The sequence below is a fragment of the Cynocephalus volans genome, chromosome 11, assembly GCF_027409185.1.
Source record: "Cynocephalus volans isolate mCynVol1 chromosome 11, mCynVol1.pri, whole genome shotgun sequence".
NCBI lineage: Eukaryota > Metazoa > Chordata > Mammalia > Dermoptera > Cynocephalidae > Cynocephalus > Cynocephalus volans.
Genome location: NC_084470.1, coordinates 111,688,761 through 111,709,684, shown reverse-complemented (window position 1 = coordinate 111,709,684; position 20,924 = coordinate 111,688,761). Strand labels below are relative to the sequence as shown.

Below are 20,924 nucleotides of genomic sequence, written 5' to 3'. Positions count from 1 at the left end.
TTAGCACATTATGGAGGTGAGTTTTCCCGTTCTACAGGATGTAATCTGTGAACCGGTGCCTTAGTTGAGCCTTAATAAATAGGCCATCCCTATTATATGGGATCTGTAGTAATTTCCTAGGGCTGCTATCACAAATTACCAAAACCGGATGGCTTAGAGCAACAGAATTTATTGTCTCACAGTTCTATATGCTACAAGTCTGAGATCAAGGTGTTGGCAGGGTTGGTTTTTTCTAAGGGCTAGGAAAGAGAATCTGTTCCATGCCTTTCTTCTAGCTTCTGTGGTTTGCCAGCAATCTTTGGTGTCCCCTGGCTTGTGGCAGCATAACTCCAACCCTTACATGGCATTCTCCCTGTGTCTCTGACTCTTTGTCCAAACATCTTTTTATAAGGACATAGTCATTTTGGATTAGGGTCCGCCCTAATTACCGCATCTTAACTTAGCTAATTACATCTAAAACTACATTGTTTCCAAATTAAGGTTACATTCTGAGGTACTGGGAGTTAGGACTCAGAATATAAAGAATTCAGAATATGAATTTATTGATGACGCAATTCAACCCATGTCAGTGTCAGAGCAGCTACTTTCAGGAAATAGGTAGGATGTGGTAGAACCAGTGAAGCCCATGGTCATGTGCATTTTTCTTAATAAAATGGGTCCATTGGTCCAAGGCAACCTTATGTAGGTGTAAATCAAGTATTCTGTAAACCCTCAGAGAGTGGTGCTGGCACAGACACTGCAGAAAGAGTAGGTATCAATCCCTTCAGGGAGGAAGGGATCCAATTCACTTGACTCTCCATGAAGACGCTGGTTGTTTCTACTTAGGATGGCTCCACATTGAGGACCGGTTGTCAGTCTGCTGCCGACAGGGTGGCTATTTAGCAGAGACAGTGGCTAGACCAGCTTTGATGAGAGGGAGCCCGTGCTGTTGGGCCCATAGATAGCTGACATTCCTGACACCATGGCTACTCTGATGATGAGATCTTTGTGCAAACACTCAGGTAACTGAGGACACCCACTGGACAGTCCACCAGACAAATGGCTCTGTCCACCTGTCTGTTTTCTGTCTCCTCCGTGGGAGATGCTTCTAGTGAGCATAAGACACAGACCCGCACTTTGTTCCCATTTCCATAAGGGCTATTTACAATCCTCTTCTCTAAATTTCTATGTTCCCTGCAAGTTAATCCTGCTCCTTCCTGGTCTCTGACAGCCAAATCATTTGCCCATAAGCTCATCCTGAGCTCAGGCCACTTTTCCCTCCATAAGAAGTTGATGACCAACTGTTCTGCTCACAGCCCCCATTAGTAGCGCTGCAGGGAGCAGTAGTCTATTTTCAGGACACGCCAACACTTCTGTGAAGCAGGATTGAGTGTTTTTCTCCTCTGTGGGCTAGTTTTGGGGAACCCACTGTAAAGTCATAGCTGTGCATTGAGAGAGAACCCTGGGTGAAACAGTTGGTGACTTTTGGTCACCTGGTAATGTGAGTTATTGTACCCACTCGGGCCTCATCTAGAATGGTTTGCTGCTGCACCCACTAGAACCTCTGATGTGGTGGTTCTGACAGCACTCAGGTAGTGATGGGCAGTTCTGGTTATGTACTTATGTTCCAAGGTGCTCAGTCTTTACCGGGGCCCAGTAGCACACTAGGAGCTGCTTTTCAAATGGTAAGTCATTCTCTAATGGAGAAAACATGGCCTTACTCCCGAATGCTAGGGTCTGTGTAATGAATCTCTCACTGAGTCTTGTCAGGAGGTCGGCCTTATTTGCCATCGTTATCTCCAGCATTGTTAGATCTGCCAGATGATATAGCCAAGTACACAATGCTTGCTCGAATTTGCACTGTAGTGGCTCTCAGCTTTCTGCTGGGCCAATGCTTGAGTTTTTCTGGTTACATAAATCAAGCAAAACTCAAGTATGTTAGCCATCTAACTCTCACCCAGGAACACAGTAGTTTATTAACCATGGCCACAAATCCCTGCACTCTAGTTTCTGCTCCAGCTGTGTTGTCCACTGCAGCAATTACTTTCACCTTGCCATTGACAAGGTGGTTAAGTTCTGGCCCCAGTCTAGGCCACTCTGGAAGCTTGTCTTCCACATTGATGCTATGAAGCCCAGTTCCATAGCAACATCTCCTACTGTCAACCCTGGCCTACAGAGGTCAGCCACCACTGAACTTTTTTTCTTTGGCAGCTGGTTGGTACAAGGATCGAACCCTGGATTTTGGTGTTATCAGAACCACTCTCTAAACAAGTGAGTTAACCGGCTGGCCCCACCACTGAACTTTTTAAAAATGCTGGTGTCCCCCTTACTAAAACATTCTTATTTATTTATTTATTTATTTTTAGTTTTAAAATTTTATTTATTTATTTTTTTACATTCTAAGATGTTTCAGAGCAGTTAGGGTGGAGGAGGAGAGAGGAAAGGGGAGATGGATAGGCTGGGAGGATGAGAAAGGGGTGGGGGGCATGGTTGAGGCCCATGGCATCCCCCTCATTCTGGCAGAGGAGCTCAGGGGGCTTCCAGCAGTGGCTTGGTCATGGCTGGTCTGGATGTAGACATCAGGGGGACATGGCTGAGGCCCTTGGTTCCCTGTACCCCACCTTGGGAACCTGGGGTGCTTCCAGTGGGGGCCTGGTGGTTGTTGCTGGGCTGGATGCAGATGTTGAGGGGTGTGGCTGAGGCCATCGGCCCTCCACTGCCCTGGCTTGGGAGCCCAGGGTGCTTCCAGCAGCAGCCTGGTGGTCCTTGCTGGGCTGGGTGCAGACATCAGGGGTGTGTGGCTTGGGAGCTGTGGGTGCTTCAAGCGGCAGCTTGGTGGTCATCACTGGGTTTGATGTGGACATTGGGGGTGTGTGGTAGGGGTCCTTGGCTCCCCCCATGTTGGCTCAGGAGCTGTGGGCATTTCCGTGCCCTAACTTTAGCAAAGAAACCTCTGCCATGAGACCACCTAGGAGGCTGTTGCTGCAGTGAAGTCAGGAATTGATAGTAGGGAGGACTAGGTAAAGGGCAGTGAGAATGGACAGCATGAGACAGATTTGGGAAATATTTGTGAGAGAAAGAATTGATAGGATATAGAGGAAGGAGTCCAGGGTAACTCTAAAATTTACAGCTTAGGAAGCTGAGTGAATGGGGTTTTTTTCACTGACATAACGAAGCAGGAAGAAGAGAAGGTATGGCGGGAATTCGTATTGAAAATGTTGCATCTGAGTTTTTCTGGAAACATTTGTATAGAGACATCCAGATGACAGTTCAATACACAGGTGTGAAACCTAAAAGAGAGAGAGATCTGGGTTAGAGAAATAGGTTTGAGAATGAAAAGTTTGTTGATGGTTATTGAGACCATAGCAGTGAGATGATGAAGGGAGAGAATGCAGAAATCAGAATTTGGGGGAGGCTGAGGAAGCAAAAATTTATAGAAAAGAGGATAAAAGAGAAAGTAGCTATGCCGAGAGAATACTCAAGAACTCTGATGTGGGTCTCCTTGCATCTTGGCCTAGACGTCAATCTGCACATTCATGGGGTAAAACTGTGTGGGTTGGGAAAAGAACAAGTTCCAGAGAAAGAACAATTACTGGGGAGCTGTAAGCCCCACAATTCTCAGAGCTCATTCAGGGCCAAGAATTGTCCGAGTTCTCATCAGAGTGAAAAGATCTTGCTGAATACATGGGGAATTCAGTAGAGACCTCAGAAGAAGCATGCCTCCGTAATGGGCCTAAATTAGACCTAGAAGAAATGCTATTGCTAGAGTCTTTTCTGTAAAACTTAATAACAACCCACAAAATAATCAAACTGAGCCATAAGTAACTTAACTTCCTGACAGAATTCCATGCAACACTCTCAAACAACACAACAAAATAAAAAATGTAAAATTTACAAGTTCTGGCATCTAATCAAAAATCTTCATAAATAGGAAAAACTGGGAAATATGACCCATAACTGAGAAGAAAATCGGTCAATAAAAACAGATCCAGAAATGAGAGTAATGATGAATGTAGCAGATAATAGGCCTTAAAACAGCCTTTACTAAATCAACTGAGCTAACCAGACAGCCCCTTAAGACAGCTTTTATAAGTAATGTTTAACATGCTGAAAATTTAACAGACAACCTAACATTTTGAGAAGAGAAATAGAAAATATAAAAGAGATCTGAAAATTGCTAGAGATTAAAAAATACAATAACTTAAGTTAAAAATTCACTGGACAGAATTATCAGCAGACTAGATGTTACGGAAGAGAATATCAGTAAAGTTGAAGATGTAGCAACAGATACTGTCCAAAATAAAATACAGGAAAAAAAAAAAAAGACTGAAAAATACAGCCTCAGTGAACTGTAAAACCACGTTAAGTAGACTAAAAAAACCAAAACAACAAAAACACACCATGTGAGTTCCAGAAGCAGAAGAGAGAGTGGTAGACAACAAACATTTAAACAAAATTGTCCAAAATTTTTACAAATTTGATGGAAACTAAAAACATACAGCTTCAAGAAGCTCAATCAGCTTCTAGCAGAACAAATATAAACAAAACTACACTGAGGCAATACATTAAAAAAAAAAAAAAAAGGATAAAGAGAAAATTTATTGCAGCCAGAGTAAAAGGACATGTTATTCAGAGAGAAGAAACAAAGATTAAAAAAAAGAAAATACAGACCTCTTATGAGAGACTATACAAGCCAGAAGAAAATAGATGACACCTTTGAAGCACGCTAAGTACAAAACACCTGTCAACACAGAATTCTTAGCCAAAATATTGTTCAAAAATGAGGACAGTTTCAGACAAGCAAAAGCTAAAGAAATTTATTGCCAGATAAAAGAAATTTTTTAGGTAGAAGGAAAATGATAATAGACGGACACACGAAATGAATTTTGCCAGAAATGGTAAACTTTTGAGTTAATATAATACTAATTTCTTGTAGTTTGAAAGATTTCTTTAAAATATAATTGTTTAAATAAAAAATAACAACATTTTATGGGATTTATAAAGTAAAATGTTTGACAGCAACAGCACAAAAGTTGAAAGGGGGAAAGAAAACTTATTGTTACATTACATGTGAAGTGGTATAAAATTATTTGATGGTAGAATCTGATAAGTTAAGGATGTGTATTTAAACCTCACAGCTACCACTGCAAACAAAGACCAAAAAATATAGCCAATAAGCCAATATTGAAGATGAAAAGAAAGAAAAAAATTCTCATTACTCCAAAAGAAGCCTAGAAAAGAAAAACAATTAATAGGTAGGAAAACAAACAAACAAAAAACAAATAGCAAGATTTAAAAGAACCATATAAAAAGCTGCTTTAAATATAAAAATTCTAAACACTTCTATTAAAATAGCAGATTGTCAGACTAGATAAAAAAGGAGGATCCAACCTTATGCTGTCTACAAGAAACATAATATTGTAAATATTAAATTCATTAAATAATAAATATAAAGATATAAATGGTTTAAAAGGAAAAGGATGATAAATGATATATAAACAATAGAAAAAAGAAAGCCGGAGTGGCTAATATTAATATTAGAGAAAGTAGACTTCAGAACAAGGAATATTTCTAGGGATAAAAAGGGTCATTTTATAATAATAAAATGCATAATTCATTAAGAATAACAATTTACATGTCTAATAAGTTTCAAATTATGTGAAGCAAAATCCGAAATGAAAAGGAGAAATAGAAAAATCCACAGTTACAGTTGGAGATTTTGGTACTCTGCTGTCAGTAATTGACAGAACAAGTGGACAGAAAATCCATAATGATAGAGAAGACAAAATTGACATAATTGATATTTATTGACCACTTCATGCATAAAGTATAAAATACACATTCTTTCAAGGACATATGAGACATTGAGCTTGACAATATGCTGAGACTTATTTAAGTCTCATTTAATTAAAATTGATTGGAACCATTCAGAGTATGTTCTCTAATCACAACAGAATTAAATTAAAATCTATAACAGAAAAACATTTAGAAAATCTACAAATATTGGATAATTAAACAATATTCTTCCAAATAACTCGCAGGTCAAATAAGAAATTATAAGAGTGTCAAGCTACATACAGCAATAGCTATGCGACTACGCCAATTGCCAGGTTAGGGCAATAGCTACGCTAATTGTATGGCTGAGACAATTGTCGGACTCCTGCCATCATAGCCAATTTTATTGTCAGGGCTAGGGGTTAGGGCACACAAACCCCTCAAGCCCATTGTACAGACTGGATCCCCAGACCCCTCACATGCCAGGCTGGGTCACCAGATCCCTCACACGCAGGTGCATGCTAGGTAACTGGGAAAGATTCTGAGAGCCATTGGCAGATGACATGAGCTTAGCTCTCAGTAGCAGCAGCAGCAGTAGCAGCAGCTTACAGGTCCAGCAGCTTACAGGTCTGGTGGTGGCGGTGGCGGTGGCCTCTTGGAGGGTCCTGGGGACACTGGCAGCAACAGCTTACAGCAACAGCCTCCAGCAGCAGTAGGGGCCTCCCTGTGCCCCGCCCCCCGGGGCATCCCCAGGGGCGGGGACCTGTGGATCAGAGCCACTTGTCGTTTATACTTAAATCCATAACCCAGGACATCTGGATGCACATGAGCAATTAGTCAATAGCCAAGGAACACCTGGGCACATGTGCATATTTACATCAAATACTCGGCAAGATTCTGAACATCTGAGGGACTCTGACTATTCTATATTTTCCCTGACCATTTTCCTACATTTTCCCAACAAAAGAAAATTAGAAAATATTTAGAATGTAATAAAAATGGAAAGATAACAAACAAAATTTTTAGGATCAGGTAAAGCTAATATGCTTTTTATTAGGAAAGAAAGAAAGGTCTAAAATCAATGATATATGCTTCCAGTTTAGGTGGTTGGTAGAGGAAGAGAAAATTAAACTTAGAGTAAATATAAAGATAAGAGCAGAAATTAGTGAAATAATAATGAACAATATCAGGAGAAAAAATCAATAAAATGAAAGGCTGTTTCTTTGAAAAGATCAATAAAATTGATAATATTAAAGCTGGATTGGTGAGAGAGCAGTTGAGTGTAGTAACACAAGTTATCAGCACCAGGGATGAAAAAGAGTACATAACCACATACTATAAGGCCATTAAAAGGATAATAATAGAAAATTTTGAAAAACCACATACCGGTATCTTTGACAACCTAGATAAAATAGAAAAATTCCTTAAAAAATATGAATTATCAAAACAGAGCAAAATAAAAATAGAGAATTTGAAAACCCTGTATCAATTAAAAAATTAATACCTAATTAACACCACCCACCTCAGGAAAACTCCAGGCTCAAGCATTAAAGTATATCAATTCTACACAAACTCTTTCAGAAAAGGAATGAAGAGGAATTACTTCTCAACTAATGTTATGAGGCCAAATTTAACCTGATACCTAAATCAGGCCAGTTTATATGCATACTTAATGACATAATTAGAAGGAAAACTATTAACCAATATTTCTCCTGTACATAATTGCAGAAATCTTGCAAATCAATCCATTAGTATATAAAAAGGATTCTATGCCATGACCAAGTTGGGCATGTAACAGGAATGCAAGGTTGCTTTAACATTTGAAAATCAAACAATAAAATGTCCATACTAACCAAATAAAGAAGAGCTACCACATGATCATCTCAATAAATGCAGAAATAGCATTTGATAAAATCCAATACCTAATTATGATAATAACTCAACTAAGTGGAATAGAAAGAAGCAATCTTACACCGGGCATCTAAAAAAACCTACAGCTGCTAGAGGTGGAAGACCGAATGCTTTACTCTAACATCAGGAAGACACAAAAAATATCCACTCTCATGATGTTTATCCAGTATGGCACTAGAGGTCCTGGAAATAGGAAAGAAAAATAAATAGAAAGCACAAAGATTGGAAAGGAAGAAATAAAACCATGTTAACTCACAGATAACACATGTAGAATATACTAATAAATCTATAAAAACGCTCCTAGAACTATTAAGAGATGTTATATGTTGAATTGTTTCCCATACTGCTCCCGCCACATTTACGTGTTGAAATCCTAATCCCTAGTACCTAGAATTTGATTTTATTTAAAGATAGGATCTTTGCAGAGTTAAAATGAGGTCATCTGGTTGGGCCCTAACCCAGTATGACTGGAGTCCTTATAAAAAGGGGAAATTATGATAAAGACTCACGTACTGGGAGAATGCCATGTGAATATAAAGATGGCCATTCACAAGCCAAGGAGAGAGGCCTGGAGCAGGCCTTTCCCTCCCAGCCTTGATAGGGAACCAATACCCTGTTTCTGTGCTTCTGGCCTCCAGAACTGTGAGACAGTACGTTTCTGTTGTTTATGTTACCCAGTTTGTGGTACTTTGTTATGGCAGTCCTAGCAACTAATATAAGAGAATTTTGCAAGTTTACAAGATACAAGGTCATTTTACCAAAAATAAATTGATTTCTATATACCAGCAACAAAATACTAGAAACTGAAATAAAAGCCTACTTACAATAGCATGCAAAAACCATGCAATACTTAGGGATGAATATAACAAAATATGTATGTACACTGAATATTGTAAAACACTGCTAAGAGAACTTTATATAGAAGACCTAAATAATTGAAGAGATACACAGTGTTATGGGCCAGAAGACACAATATTCTTAAGTTCTCCGAATTGATTAATAGATTCCAACCAACCCCAATAAAAATTTCAGGAGGCTTTTGGAAAAGTTAATATTCTTAGCATAGAATTTTTCTGGAAAATAAAATATCTAGAATAGATAACACAATTTGAAAAAGATCATAACTGAAGGACTTACATTGCCTGATTTCATGACTTACTGTAAAGCTACAGTAATCAAGACAGTGTGATACAGGTAAGAAGATAGACATACAGGTAAGTGGAACAGAATAGAGAGGCAGAAATGGATCCATATTCGTATGGTTAATTAATTTTAAACAAAAGTGATAAGGTAACTCAGTGGGGAAAGAATAATTTTTCCAACAAATGGTGTTAGAACCACTGAATCTCTGTATGGGAAAATGTAAACTTTAACCCTTGTTTTACACCATACACAAAAATTAACTCAAAGTGAATCATAAACTCAAATGTAAAGGCTAAATTATAAAACTTCTAGAAGAAAACATGTGAAGGAAAGTCTTTGCAAACTTGGATAAATGAAAATTTTTTAGATAAGACACACAAAAAAGCACAACTCATGAAACAGAAAATAGCTTCATCAAAATTAAAAGCTTCTGATTTTTGAAAGACACTATTAAAAAATTGAAAAGACAAGCAATAGACTGAGAGAAAATGTTTGCAAAACATGTATCTGACCCAGGCCTTTTATCCAGATATATGAGTAATCACAGTAAGAGGACCACACACAACTCAATAAAAATACAGGCAAAAGATTTTACTAAACACTTCGTAAAAGAAGAGACATGATTAGTTAATAAGTACATCAAGAGTTCAACATCTTTAGTCATTAGAGAAATAAAAGTTAAATCCACTGTGAGATTACATTCATACTAATTAGAATGGCATATATTAAGACTGACAACACCAAATACTGGAAAGGATGTGGATCGCTAGAACATTCATGCATTGTGGGAATGTAAAAATACAAATAATTTGAAAAAGATTTTTGAACATTTCTTAAAAACATAAACATCCACTTACTATTTGACCAGCAATTTCACTCTTTGGTATTTCCCAAGAGAAGTAAAAACCTACAACCGTGCAAAGACTTATACACAGAGGTTCATAGATATTTCTTTATAACAGTTCTAAACTGGAAATAACACAAATGTCAGTCAACAAGTGAATGGATAAACCAATTGTCTATCCATGCAAAAAAATATTACTAAGAAATTAAAAATAAACACAGTTATGTACAACAAGGACAATTCTGTGAAACATTACTCTGAGTGAAAGAAGTAGACACAAAAGAGTACACACTGTAATTCCAGTTACACGAAACCCTAGTAAAATACAAATTTAATGATAGAACAGAAAACAGGTCAGTGGTTGCCGGTGTTGGGAAGTTTTCGAGTGGATAACTGGGAAGGGTACAAGGAATGTTTATATTCTGATTTTGGTGGTGCTTATAGAGGTGTGTACCTTTGTCAAAAATCATCGCACTATACAACTGTATTGGTCAGGGTTCTCCAGAGAGACAGAATCAATGGGATATGTTATAAATATATGAGAAGGGATTTACTAGGGGAATTAGCTCATGCTATCGTGAAGAGGAGCCCCACAATAGGCTGTCTGCAAACTGGATGCTGATAGCGTGGCTCAGTCCAAGTCCGAAGGCCTCAAAGCCAGGGACCCAAAGCTGAAGAGTCCTGAGCTCTGATGTCCACGGACAGGAGAGAAGAGTGTGTCCCAGCTCCAGCAGATAGAGAGAGCTTCACCTTTTTTCTCTGTCTTTTGTTCTCTCCAGGCCCCCAGCAGATTGAATGGTTCCTGCCCACATTGAGGGCGGGTCTTTCCCTAAAATTAACCTTCACTATACCTAAAATTAACCTTCACAACACCTAAAATGAGTGCATTTTATTTTATGTAAGTTATATCTTAATATTTTTTTTTTTAAACTCTAGATTTTCAGAATGGTAAAAAACAAAATAAAATCATGTGCTGCTTATAAGAGAAGCATCTAAAGCAATTAACCCAGAAATGTTGTAAGAAGATGGAAAAATATATTCCATCTAATACTAACAACAATTGGTTCTAAATCAAACTCAAATAGACAAACCAAACTAAGAACCACCACCACCCAGATGGCGTTCTTTCCTCATGGCACAGATATTATAGTGGGATAATTAGATAGACACATGCATAATTATAAAACGTCTTAAGTCCTCATATAGCTAAAAAATAAATATAAAGAAATTTTTAAAAAGTGCTGCTTAAAGTAATAGGTCATACTGTCTTCATGATTCAGAGCTAGAGACAGCTTTTATTTATAGAAAATGCTTTTATGGTTGTTTTGGAGAAAAATAATTGATTAAAAGGTGTTTGGCAACTTATTTAATCAGATCTCAAAACGAAATGGAATGTGAGGAGAGAGATGCAATGATCACTGGAGGGAAATGTGGGACTGAGAAAGTATCTGTTTTTAGAGAGAAGGATTTGAGCAGTTAAAGTGCTACTAGGAAGGCCTAGGAAAGTAGAAGCGGTTAAAGATTCTTGTTTGAAAATCAACTCAAAAATGGATCAAAGATCTAAACTTAAGACCCGAAACTATGAAACTGCTAGATGAAAACATAGGGAAGATACTGCACAAAATGGGAGTGGGCAGCACTTTTTTGAGCAAGACTTCAAAGGCACAGGCAACTAAAACAAAAATACATAAATAGGACTACATCAAACTAAAAAGCTTCTGCACAGCAAAGTACACCGTCAATAAAGTGAAGAGACAACCTACGGAATGGGAGAAAGTGTTTGCCAATCACACATCAGACAAGGGGCTAACATCCTGAACATATAAAGAACTTTAAACAACTCTACAGCAAAAAACCAAATGATCCAATTAAAAAATGGGCAAAGGACCTTAACAGACATTTCTCGAAAGAAGATACAAATGGCCAACAAGCACATGAAAAAATGCTCAACATCACTAATCATCAGTGGAATTCAAATTAAAACCACGATGAGATAATGTTTCACTCCATTTAGAATGGCTATTATCAATAAGACAGAAAATAACAAATGCTAGCGAGGATGTGGAAAAAAAGGAACTCTTCTACATTGCTGGTGGTAGTGTAAGTTTGTGCAGCCACTGTGGGAAACAGTATGAAGATCCCTCATAGAACTAAAAATAGATCTACCTTAAGACCCAGCTATCCCACTACTGGGTATTTACCCAAAGGAAATGAAATCGATTTATCAAGAAGACACCTGCGCTCCCATGTTCATCACAGCACTATTCACAATAGCCAAGAGATGGAATCAACCTAAATGTCCATCAACGGATGAATGGATAAAAAAAAAATGTACACACACACACACACACACACACACACACACACACACACACACACACTGGAATACTACTCAGCTATTAAAAAAAGTGATGTCCTATCATTTGCAGCAACATAGATGGAACTGGAAATCATCGTGTCAAGTGAAGTAAGTCAGGCATTAAAAGACAAATACTGCATGATATCATTCATATGTGGAATCTGAAAAAAAAGAAGTGGTTCTTATCAAAATAGAGAGTACGGAGGTGGGGGCTGGGGGGAGGGAGAGGAAGAAAAGTGGTGGACTATTGGGTACAAAACTATGCTGTCTACCCTAAGTGAATCATGTGCAGTATATGCACGTATTGAAACAGCATTCTGTACCTCACAAATATGTATAAGTAAATGTTAAAATATTTGGTATTTACAAATAAAATAAAAATTTAAAAAAAAATTGTTGTTTGCTAGTGCATAATCGAGAGAATAATGTTCCTGAGAAGCAAAGTGCTCCAGAACACAGAGTGATTAGAAAGAGTCAGAAATATGTTTCCCATGGTTGTAGTGGGAAAAAGTAAAACAGAAGGATGGTATAGATTTGGGCAAGTTGGAAGAATTTGGGTGGTGGGAAGTTGAAGGTGTTCCTGTCAGACATTGTACATTTTCTGTGATGAAGTCGTCTTCTGAGAGCAAGAGTGGAGGTGGTAGTTGGAGGGGATTAGCGAAATTCTGAAAGTGGGAGAAAAAGTTGGGGAGTGGCACTGAGGCCCAGTTAGAGGTCACCCAGTTAAAGTGCATTTTCACAGTCCTAAAATTTTTCTCCATCCCATTCTGCAGCAACACTGTACCTAGGAAGACTATGGACAGTTTGTAGGCATACAGGTTTGGGGAGACAGAACAAGAGGCAGGGGAGTTGAGGGCACCAGGAAAAGAATAGTTTCAGTGATGAGCATTATAGTCTAAGCTGGAAAAGAAAAGATGGGAATACCCAAGAGCACTGACTTTTAGCAGAAAGTAGAGGTGGTGGATGAACAGTGCACAGAGAGCAGACTGGCTCACCAAGGGAGTGCACTTAAAAAGAGAAGACCAGAAAGCTGCAAATGTACTCTCAGAGGATGTCTACATTTGGTTGGATGAGATTTGCTGCCCCCACCCCAAACCCAAACCAACTGGGGAAAAATAGAGGCAGGGGAAGAAAACCATAAAATTGAAGTCACAGAAATATCAGAGAAGTTACTAGAATAGTCTGCATCACATGATTTCCTTGTTCAAGAAGTGAATGTGTTTCTTTATTGTTTATTATGGAAGTATGTTACATAAAGCTTGACTATACAGTGGCCACTCAATTGATATCTGCTAAGTAATGAATGAATGAGTAGTAAATGCAAATTTCTCATTCAAACCTTAAAAATCCTCTGTTACCTGCCTTTGTAGTGCTATTATCCTAAGGAGGCAAGTAGGTAGTTGAATAATTATTCTGGGGGTGGAGGGGCGGCGGGGGGGGAACGGAATTGCATTGGTGTTGGAGTCAGAATGTGGTTCAAATCTCAGAACTACCAGATACTAGACTGATCATGGCACTGTCTACAAAAGTTCTCCTCCCCTACCTTTGATGATTCAAGGGTAGGAGAGAACAAGGTCTTTCTCCAGATGGCAGTTTTACCTCCCAAGATGATCTGGTTTTTAAATTACTACGTGCAAAGTTACTAGAGAGTTCTAGGGATGCAACAATGAATCAAAACAGATTTTAGTGTAAAGGAATTTTTTAGTCTGATGGGGGAGCCAGATATAAACACAAATACAATACAAGATGTGGCAAAAATCCTAAAAGTGAAGAATAAACTAAATTCTAGGAAAGCTCTAGGAAATAATTATTTCTAAGAGGTGGGTGGGAATAGGGAGGTTTAATGGTGAAAATGAGTTGAATTGGGTACTGAAGGATGAGCAGATTTCAGTGACAGGTAAGAAGCAGACTAGGCTGCAGGAAAAGTCTAGTAGTAGGTAAAGAGAGGGGTGTGGAAAGTTTGAAACCTGTTGAGGACAACAGAAGCAGAGACATATGACTTTAACAATTCATTGTTTTGCTCTTGCCTTTAGAAGCTTATTTATAGCTAAATAGGGAAATAAGACAAGTATATAAAATATACATAAAAATAGTGGGCTTCGTAAAAAAGGAAAGATTACGTCCTGTTTTGAGGGTTTCTTCCTTATTTTTGAGTCTAACGCAATGTCCTCCTCTCGGGTGTTCAGAATCACCTCTTCAACATATGATCAAGAGAGGACAGCAGGTAAGAGTGAAATCCTGCATGTCTAGATTCAATTTTAAATGACTTAGCTTCTATGTGCCTCAGTTAACTCTTAAATAAAATGAGGATAATACTTTCCTCAGAGACTTGTTAAGAATGACACTGGAAAAAGAATGCACAGCCAGCATAGTACCTAGCAGCTAGGTCCTGACTTATATATTTAATACATAAGTAGATTTGTATGCGCACCATATAAAAATTTTCACCAGACAGCACATTTCCACTGGCTGTCGGCGATAGACCACACCCTCCTAATCAGCCCGCCCATCCCCCGCCTTTTGCGAAACTAGCGGTTCAGCAAAAGCACGTGGTCTCGGTCCCCCCGCAACAACAAAAAACCACCTTAACCCTGGCGCAGGAGGACTTGTTTTTTAAATCCATCCAAAAGAGCCAATCAGAGGCGGCAGCCGGAGTGCGCGGACGCGGATTGGCCCACAGCTGCTTATAGTGCCCAATAGGCGTGGAGGTGAGTGTGGCCGGGACCGGAAGCGGGAGAATCGAAAGCCGGCGGCGGCCGAGGACAGTTTGAATTGGAAGCTGGACTCCGGCCCTTGGCGGCTGCTTCCGGACCAGACTCCGGGACGGGGTTTCTCCCCCGGCGGCACGGCAGCGAGGTGAGCGTCCCGCCCGGGTCCCGGCCCTGGCGGCGGGCGTGGGGCAGCCGCTGGCTTTGTCCCCGCGGACTGTGGGCGGGGATGACTCCGGGAACGCGCTCCCGGCCCCTGCGGGTGCCGCCGCCGCCCTCTGCTCGGGGTAAGGCTGGCTGGCCCCAGCGTCCCGGGACCCTGCTTGGTCACGAACTGACACTTGGGGGGAGCAGTTTCCTCCTCCGTAAGGTAAAAGAGTTGGAGATGACCAGGTATTTCCGAACAATCTTCCAAGCCCGGGAACCGGTGGCTCCTGTTTGAACTCGGACCCCGGTCCTTTGTCGTATGGAGGAGAAGCAAGCCTGGGTTTTGACACGAGTCCTGTCCTTGAGGGGCTTGGTCTAGAGAAGGAGGCAGGCTCACAATTCCCAGACCCAGCCGTGGCTCGGTAGCTGGGACTCGGGTTTTTTGGGGGAGATAGGGAATTCTGATAAGAGAAAAGCGAGCCTGCAGTGCTGGGGCGGGAGGTCACACAAGAGTTTCCTTGGGACCTTAAGGGGTAGAGTGATTCGGGCATGCAAAGTGTCCTCCACATATTTAAGATACAAAGAGCATTTTCTGGAAAGGACGATAGTCATGCAAATCCTCCTTGCAGGAACCTTTCACATCCAGGACTTTTTTTAGACTCTTCTCTCGCTCCCCCCTCCCTTTCTTATATATTGCTTTTGAGGTTTATACATATATTTTGTTCTTTTGCCCTAGTGGCCCTGATAGCTGGTGCTTTAATGTGCCAAAGTCTGCTTTAATTACAGTTAGCTTGGGTCTGGTAATTGCTTTAAAAAAAAAAAAAAAAAAATATATATATATATATATATATATATACACACACGCACATATATATATATATATATATATACACACATATATATGTATATATAATCTATCTTAGGTTTTGAAATGAAAGAGCATTCAACGTGCCACTCTTCCTTTTGTTTATTTCTCTCATCTCTATCATCTTTCTAAATTGCTCCTCACCAAACAAGCTAGATTAAATGGGAGGAGTGGTGTACTGGGGCAGGGTAAATTGTCCTGTGTTGCTTAAGAGGCATGAGACTCCTTTCAGTAGTTTTGGGACAAATGGGAATGGAGTTTAAGATGCTGTGTTCCAAGAACTGAGATCTGGAAAAAGGAAAAAAAAAAAAAAAAAAAGTTGAACTGGCAGTAAAAACATAGCTTGCTTTCTTTTTTTGTTTTGGCAGTTGGCCTGTATGGGGATCCAAAACCTTAATCTTGGTGTTATCAGCACTGCTCTACCTTTTGAACTAACTAGCCAGCCCAGAAAACGTAGCTTTCTAACTTGTATGTTGTCCAAGACGTTTGCCTTTCCTTAATTTTTAAAAATCTTTTTCTTGTTCTTAGTACTTTTATCAACTGTTTTAGATGTTCTAGTAAAAATTTTTATTTATAAAGTCAATTGAAACAAAACACTAAAATGGTTGTGAACTTTATTTAGTAAAAAACAGATTCTCACCCTTTTGCCAAAATAACTGGAAAATGAATGCCTTTTCTTTCATTTACGTCCTAAAGACTAAAATAAAGAACAAGTGGCATACTTTTCTCCCAGCTGATTTATATTTCCTAAGATGTGGCTCAGATGGGGTAGGCAACTTTACCTTTTCTACCATAGCCTGAAATACACAACTAAAAAAGTGTTTTCAGGAACTGATATAATAGCAAGCATATTTAGAAAGCTTATCAGGAGATACTGTTCTAAGGCTTTAGGAAGTTGTCACTATTATTTTTGCTATTTTACAGGTGAGGAAACCAAGGCACAGAACAGTTAAATATCTTGCCCCAGGTCACACATCTTATGACTGAGCTGGGATTTGAATCTTTTTTTGAATCGCTAAGGCTTTAAACCTGTTTCCTGGTCATGGTCTATCTGCAGCATGACTTTACCACCTTTTGGGATGATTCTAGTACTAACATGACATTCACTCTTTGTTTATTCACGCATTAATTCAACACATGATAACTGCTTGGAATGAAAGTGGGTACCTGTGCCATGAAAGACTTTGCCAGGGAGATATGGCCATTCAGGGATGTCAGAAGGTTTTCCAGAGGAAAAAGGACACATATAAGTGTAGTTAATGATGTGAAGAGGAGAAAGAAGAGCATCTGCAAAATAACTTGTCATGCATTTTATTTGTTTATAGGACCTATTTCACCTGTAAACTTTCTAACAAAATATTCATGTTTTGTATAATAAAACAAACAGAGTAGTAGAAAGCAGGTAGCCTTATAAGAAGTCAAAACAAATAAGAAAAACAGAAAGCTAGGGGAAACCAAACAAGCATACTGTCATAATCAGAGTTAATGGTAGTCACCTTAAAAAGGGTGGAGAAGATAGACATTGTCCTGTATCTTTTGAAATGTGAAGTTTTGAAACTTGATTTTTAGAGGTGATTATGCGGACATGTTAGCCTCTGAGACTTTAAGTTTCCTTTTACTATAGTAAAGCCAACAGTCTTGTTATTCTTTTCAGTTTATTTATACATGTTGGAATAATAAAGGGAGAACAAAATGAGCTGGGCTTTGGAAGAGTGGAAAGAAGGCCTGCCTATAAGAGCTCTGCAGAAAGTTCAAGAGCTTGAAGGACAGCTCAACAAACTGAAGAAAGAAAGGCAGCAAAGGCAGTTTCAGCTTGAAACTCTGGAGGCTGCACTACAGAAGCAAAAACAGAAGGTAGCCCTGAAACCCCGCTATTTAAAACACCTACTCATTATTCACATTAATTATTTCACCTTGGTCTTTAAATTTAGAGAAAAATGATTTTGCTGTCTTCAATTGGTAATCTTCCCTCCTTTTTTTGAGTTAATTTGATTTTAATTGCCTCTAATTTTCTCCATCCTCTGTCCTCATTTCTGCTTTCCTGCTAAAATTTAGGGATACTGAGTTCCATTTTAACTTCTGTTTGGGACCATGAATTGGGACTTGCTTTTGCATTCCACACCAACAAGGCCAAAAGTCTGGTTTCAAATCTGGGGACAGAATTTAAAGCATTTTGCAGTTCAATTGGACATCACTTTTTGAGAGTGAACTTTTTGCTTTCTACCTTGGTATTCCAGAACCTCTTTTCTTCAGGAATGGTAAATGGAAATTTGAATAGTACTTCTTTAAGTAGTGATATAATCACTGCTTCTAAAATGTTTTTGCTTGTGGGAGAATTTTCCAGTTTCTTACACTAACTTGCCTTAGCAGCCGGACTTGGAAATTAATTGCTAAGGTAAATTTTGGGGGTTTATTTTTGATTTTGTAATTCTTGAAAAGAGATTAAAAAGCCTCTTTTTCTAGGATGTGTATTTGTAGCCCTGACCAAAGACAATGTGTTTGTAGAGCTTTTTTGTCTTCCAAATGTGGTCATCTGACATTTCTGTGTTCATAAAGCATTGACATCTGGATTATTCCAACCATATCTCAGAAAATTAGTAGTATTAAACTCAGATTTGCAAATAATACTTGGTAATTCATGAAATAAGGGACCTATTTCCTTTTGAATGATCTTCATTAGGTTGAAAATGAAAGAACTGAGAGCACAAACCTCAAAAGGGAGAATCAAAACTTGATGGAAATATGTGAAAATCTGGAGAAAGCTAAGCAGAAGATTTCTCATGAACTTCAAGTCAAGGAGTCACAAGTGAATTTTCAGGAAGGACAACTGAATTCAAGCAAAAAACAAATAGAAAAACTGGAACAGGAACTTAAAAGGTAATTTTTTAAATGGTATTTAGATGGTGTTGTTTGCATGTATTCATCAGATGCATTTATCTTTTCCTTTAACAGTGTAATTATTATATATTGCAATGTTTTTTTCCAGATGGAATGAAAAGCCCAGTATGATAATGATTCCATCATTGCAAAGCCCGATACTATATAAATTCATCAAATACTTTCCTGCTTATTCATTTACTTGTTCAGTATATGTTTATTAAGCGGTTCCATGTGCCAGCACTGTGTTGGTCACTGGGTGATGCAATCATAAATAATACCACAACTGTCAATAGTAGCTATTGGAAAGATGGAAGTAAGTTAAAGCATGGCTTATGCTGATGGCTCATGTTTTCTCTGGGTGGAGGAGCTGTTGCAGAGAATGAGGGAGAACTAGGGAATTTTAAAAGTATAAAAGGATTGAGGAGCAATCCTTTATACTTTATAAAAGTATTTAAAAGCCCAGTGGAGGTTGGAGACCAGGGATTTATAGTGGGATCAATCTGTAGAGTTGTGATTTTTTTTTCTCCCTCTTTAGCATCTTGGATGTAAAGTGCAGAGAAAGTGAACAGGGGGGCTGATTTAGGATTGTTTTTGGCCAGCAAGATGTGATAGAGTATGGTGGGATAATTGAAGATATTGGGAAGAGAGTGGTAGTGTCCACGGAATCTAAACTGGAGAGGGAGGAGCGGGGGAGGGGAGGTCAGGAAGAGGTTCCTACAGGGAGCCCTGCCTTCCCTTTTAAGCATTGTGAACTCAATTTGCCTGTTTCTTTGCCATATTTAATCAATAAAAAGTTGTTTATTACTACTTTTCCACTAAAAAAAATCCCCCAAACAATTAGAAGTGTTAAAGTAAATTTAATGGGGTCTAAACGTTGCTAGCTTATAAATGGTATCTTCTTGTCCTAACAGTGGAATTTTGTCAAAATAACAAGGAGTGAAAACAGCTGCAAGGACTTCAGCAAATTGCCCCAGTGTCAAGTCCACAAATGCACACCCAGAAATTTTTTAGAAAATTTTATTTTATTTTTTGTCGTTTTTTCGTGACCGGCACTCAGCCAGTGAGTGCACCGGTCATTCCTATATAGGATCCGAACCCGCGGCGGGAGCGTCGCCGCGCTCCCAGCGCAGCACTCTACCAAGTGCGCCACGGGCTCGGCCCAGAAAATTTTATTTTGAAATAACTTTAGACTTACAGAAAAGTTGCAAAAATAGTACAGAGAATTCTTGTATTTTCTTCACCCGGATTCTTTGGTTGTTAATTCTCATATAACCAAAATACAATTGCCAACTCTGGAAGTAACATTGCTTCTGTACTACTAACTATAGACTTTATTAGGATTACAGCTTTTTCCAGTAATGTCCTTTTTTTGTTCTAGGATCTGATGCAGGGTTCCACATTGCATTTAGTTGATGTTTTCTTAGTCTCTTCTAAAAGGTGATGGTTCCTTATCTTTTGTGAACTTGGTTTTTAAAGAGTGCTGGTCTGTTATTTTGTAGAATGGCCCTCAGTTTGGGTTTGGCTTATGTTTTTTCACTGGTTAGATCAGGGTTTCTCGATGGCACCATCAACATTTTGGACTGGATTATTTTTTGTTATGAACGGCTGACCTGTGTGTTGTAGGATAGTTAACAGTATTCTTGGCTTATAACCACTAGATACCAATAGCATCTATCCCACCCCTAAGTTGTGACAATCAAAAATGTCTCCCTGCGTTGCCAAGTGTCCTTTGGGAGGGCAAAATCATCTTGGGTTGAGAACCACTGAGTCAGATTGGGGTTATGAAGTTTTGGTAAGAATACTGCAGAAGTAGTGATGGCCTTTCTCTGTGCATTATATATCAGAAGGTATATGATATGATATTACTTATAACCTTGATGTTGTTGTTGAAGGTAAGGTGTTGGCTGAGTTCCTCCACTGTAAGGTTACTATTTCTCTCTTTGTAAGTAATATCTTGATACCAAGAAATTTTTTTCCTGCCATATCTACAATAATCTGAATTCTACATACATATCAAAAATATTTTTGAATGTTAAACATTTAAAAATTGCTCCTGTTTGTCTTTCTGTGAAGATAAAATTTATATGCACAGAAATATTTTTTTTTTTTTTTTTTTTTTTGTCTTTTTTGTGACCGGCACTCAGCCAGTGAGTGCACCGGCCAGTCCTATATAGGATCCGAACCCGCGGCGGGAGCGTCGCCGCGCTCCCAGCGCCGCACTCTCCCGAGTGCGCCACGGGCTCGGCCCCACAGAAATATTTTTTAAAGATTTTTATCTATGTAGGAAGGTGGCTATCTATATATAAGTTGCAT

At 38.9% G+C, this 20,924-nt stretch overlaps 1 protein-coding gene across 1 annotated transcript in view; it reads left to right on the top strand.

The window, feature by feature from the left end:
• Positions 1-17,423: 17,423 nt before the first annotated feature.
• Positions 17,424-20,924, top strand: part of CENPF (centromere protein F) — a 50,099-nt gene continuing 46,598 nt past the window's right edge. The window contains exons 1-2 of the mRNA XM_063115306.1: positions 17,424-17,585; positions 18,412-18,608. Coding sequence (XP_062971376.1) covers positions 17,424-17,585; positions 18,412-18,608 — 359 coding nt within the window. The remainder of the gene's footprint in view (positions 17,586-18,411; positions 18,609-20,924) is intronic.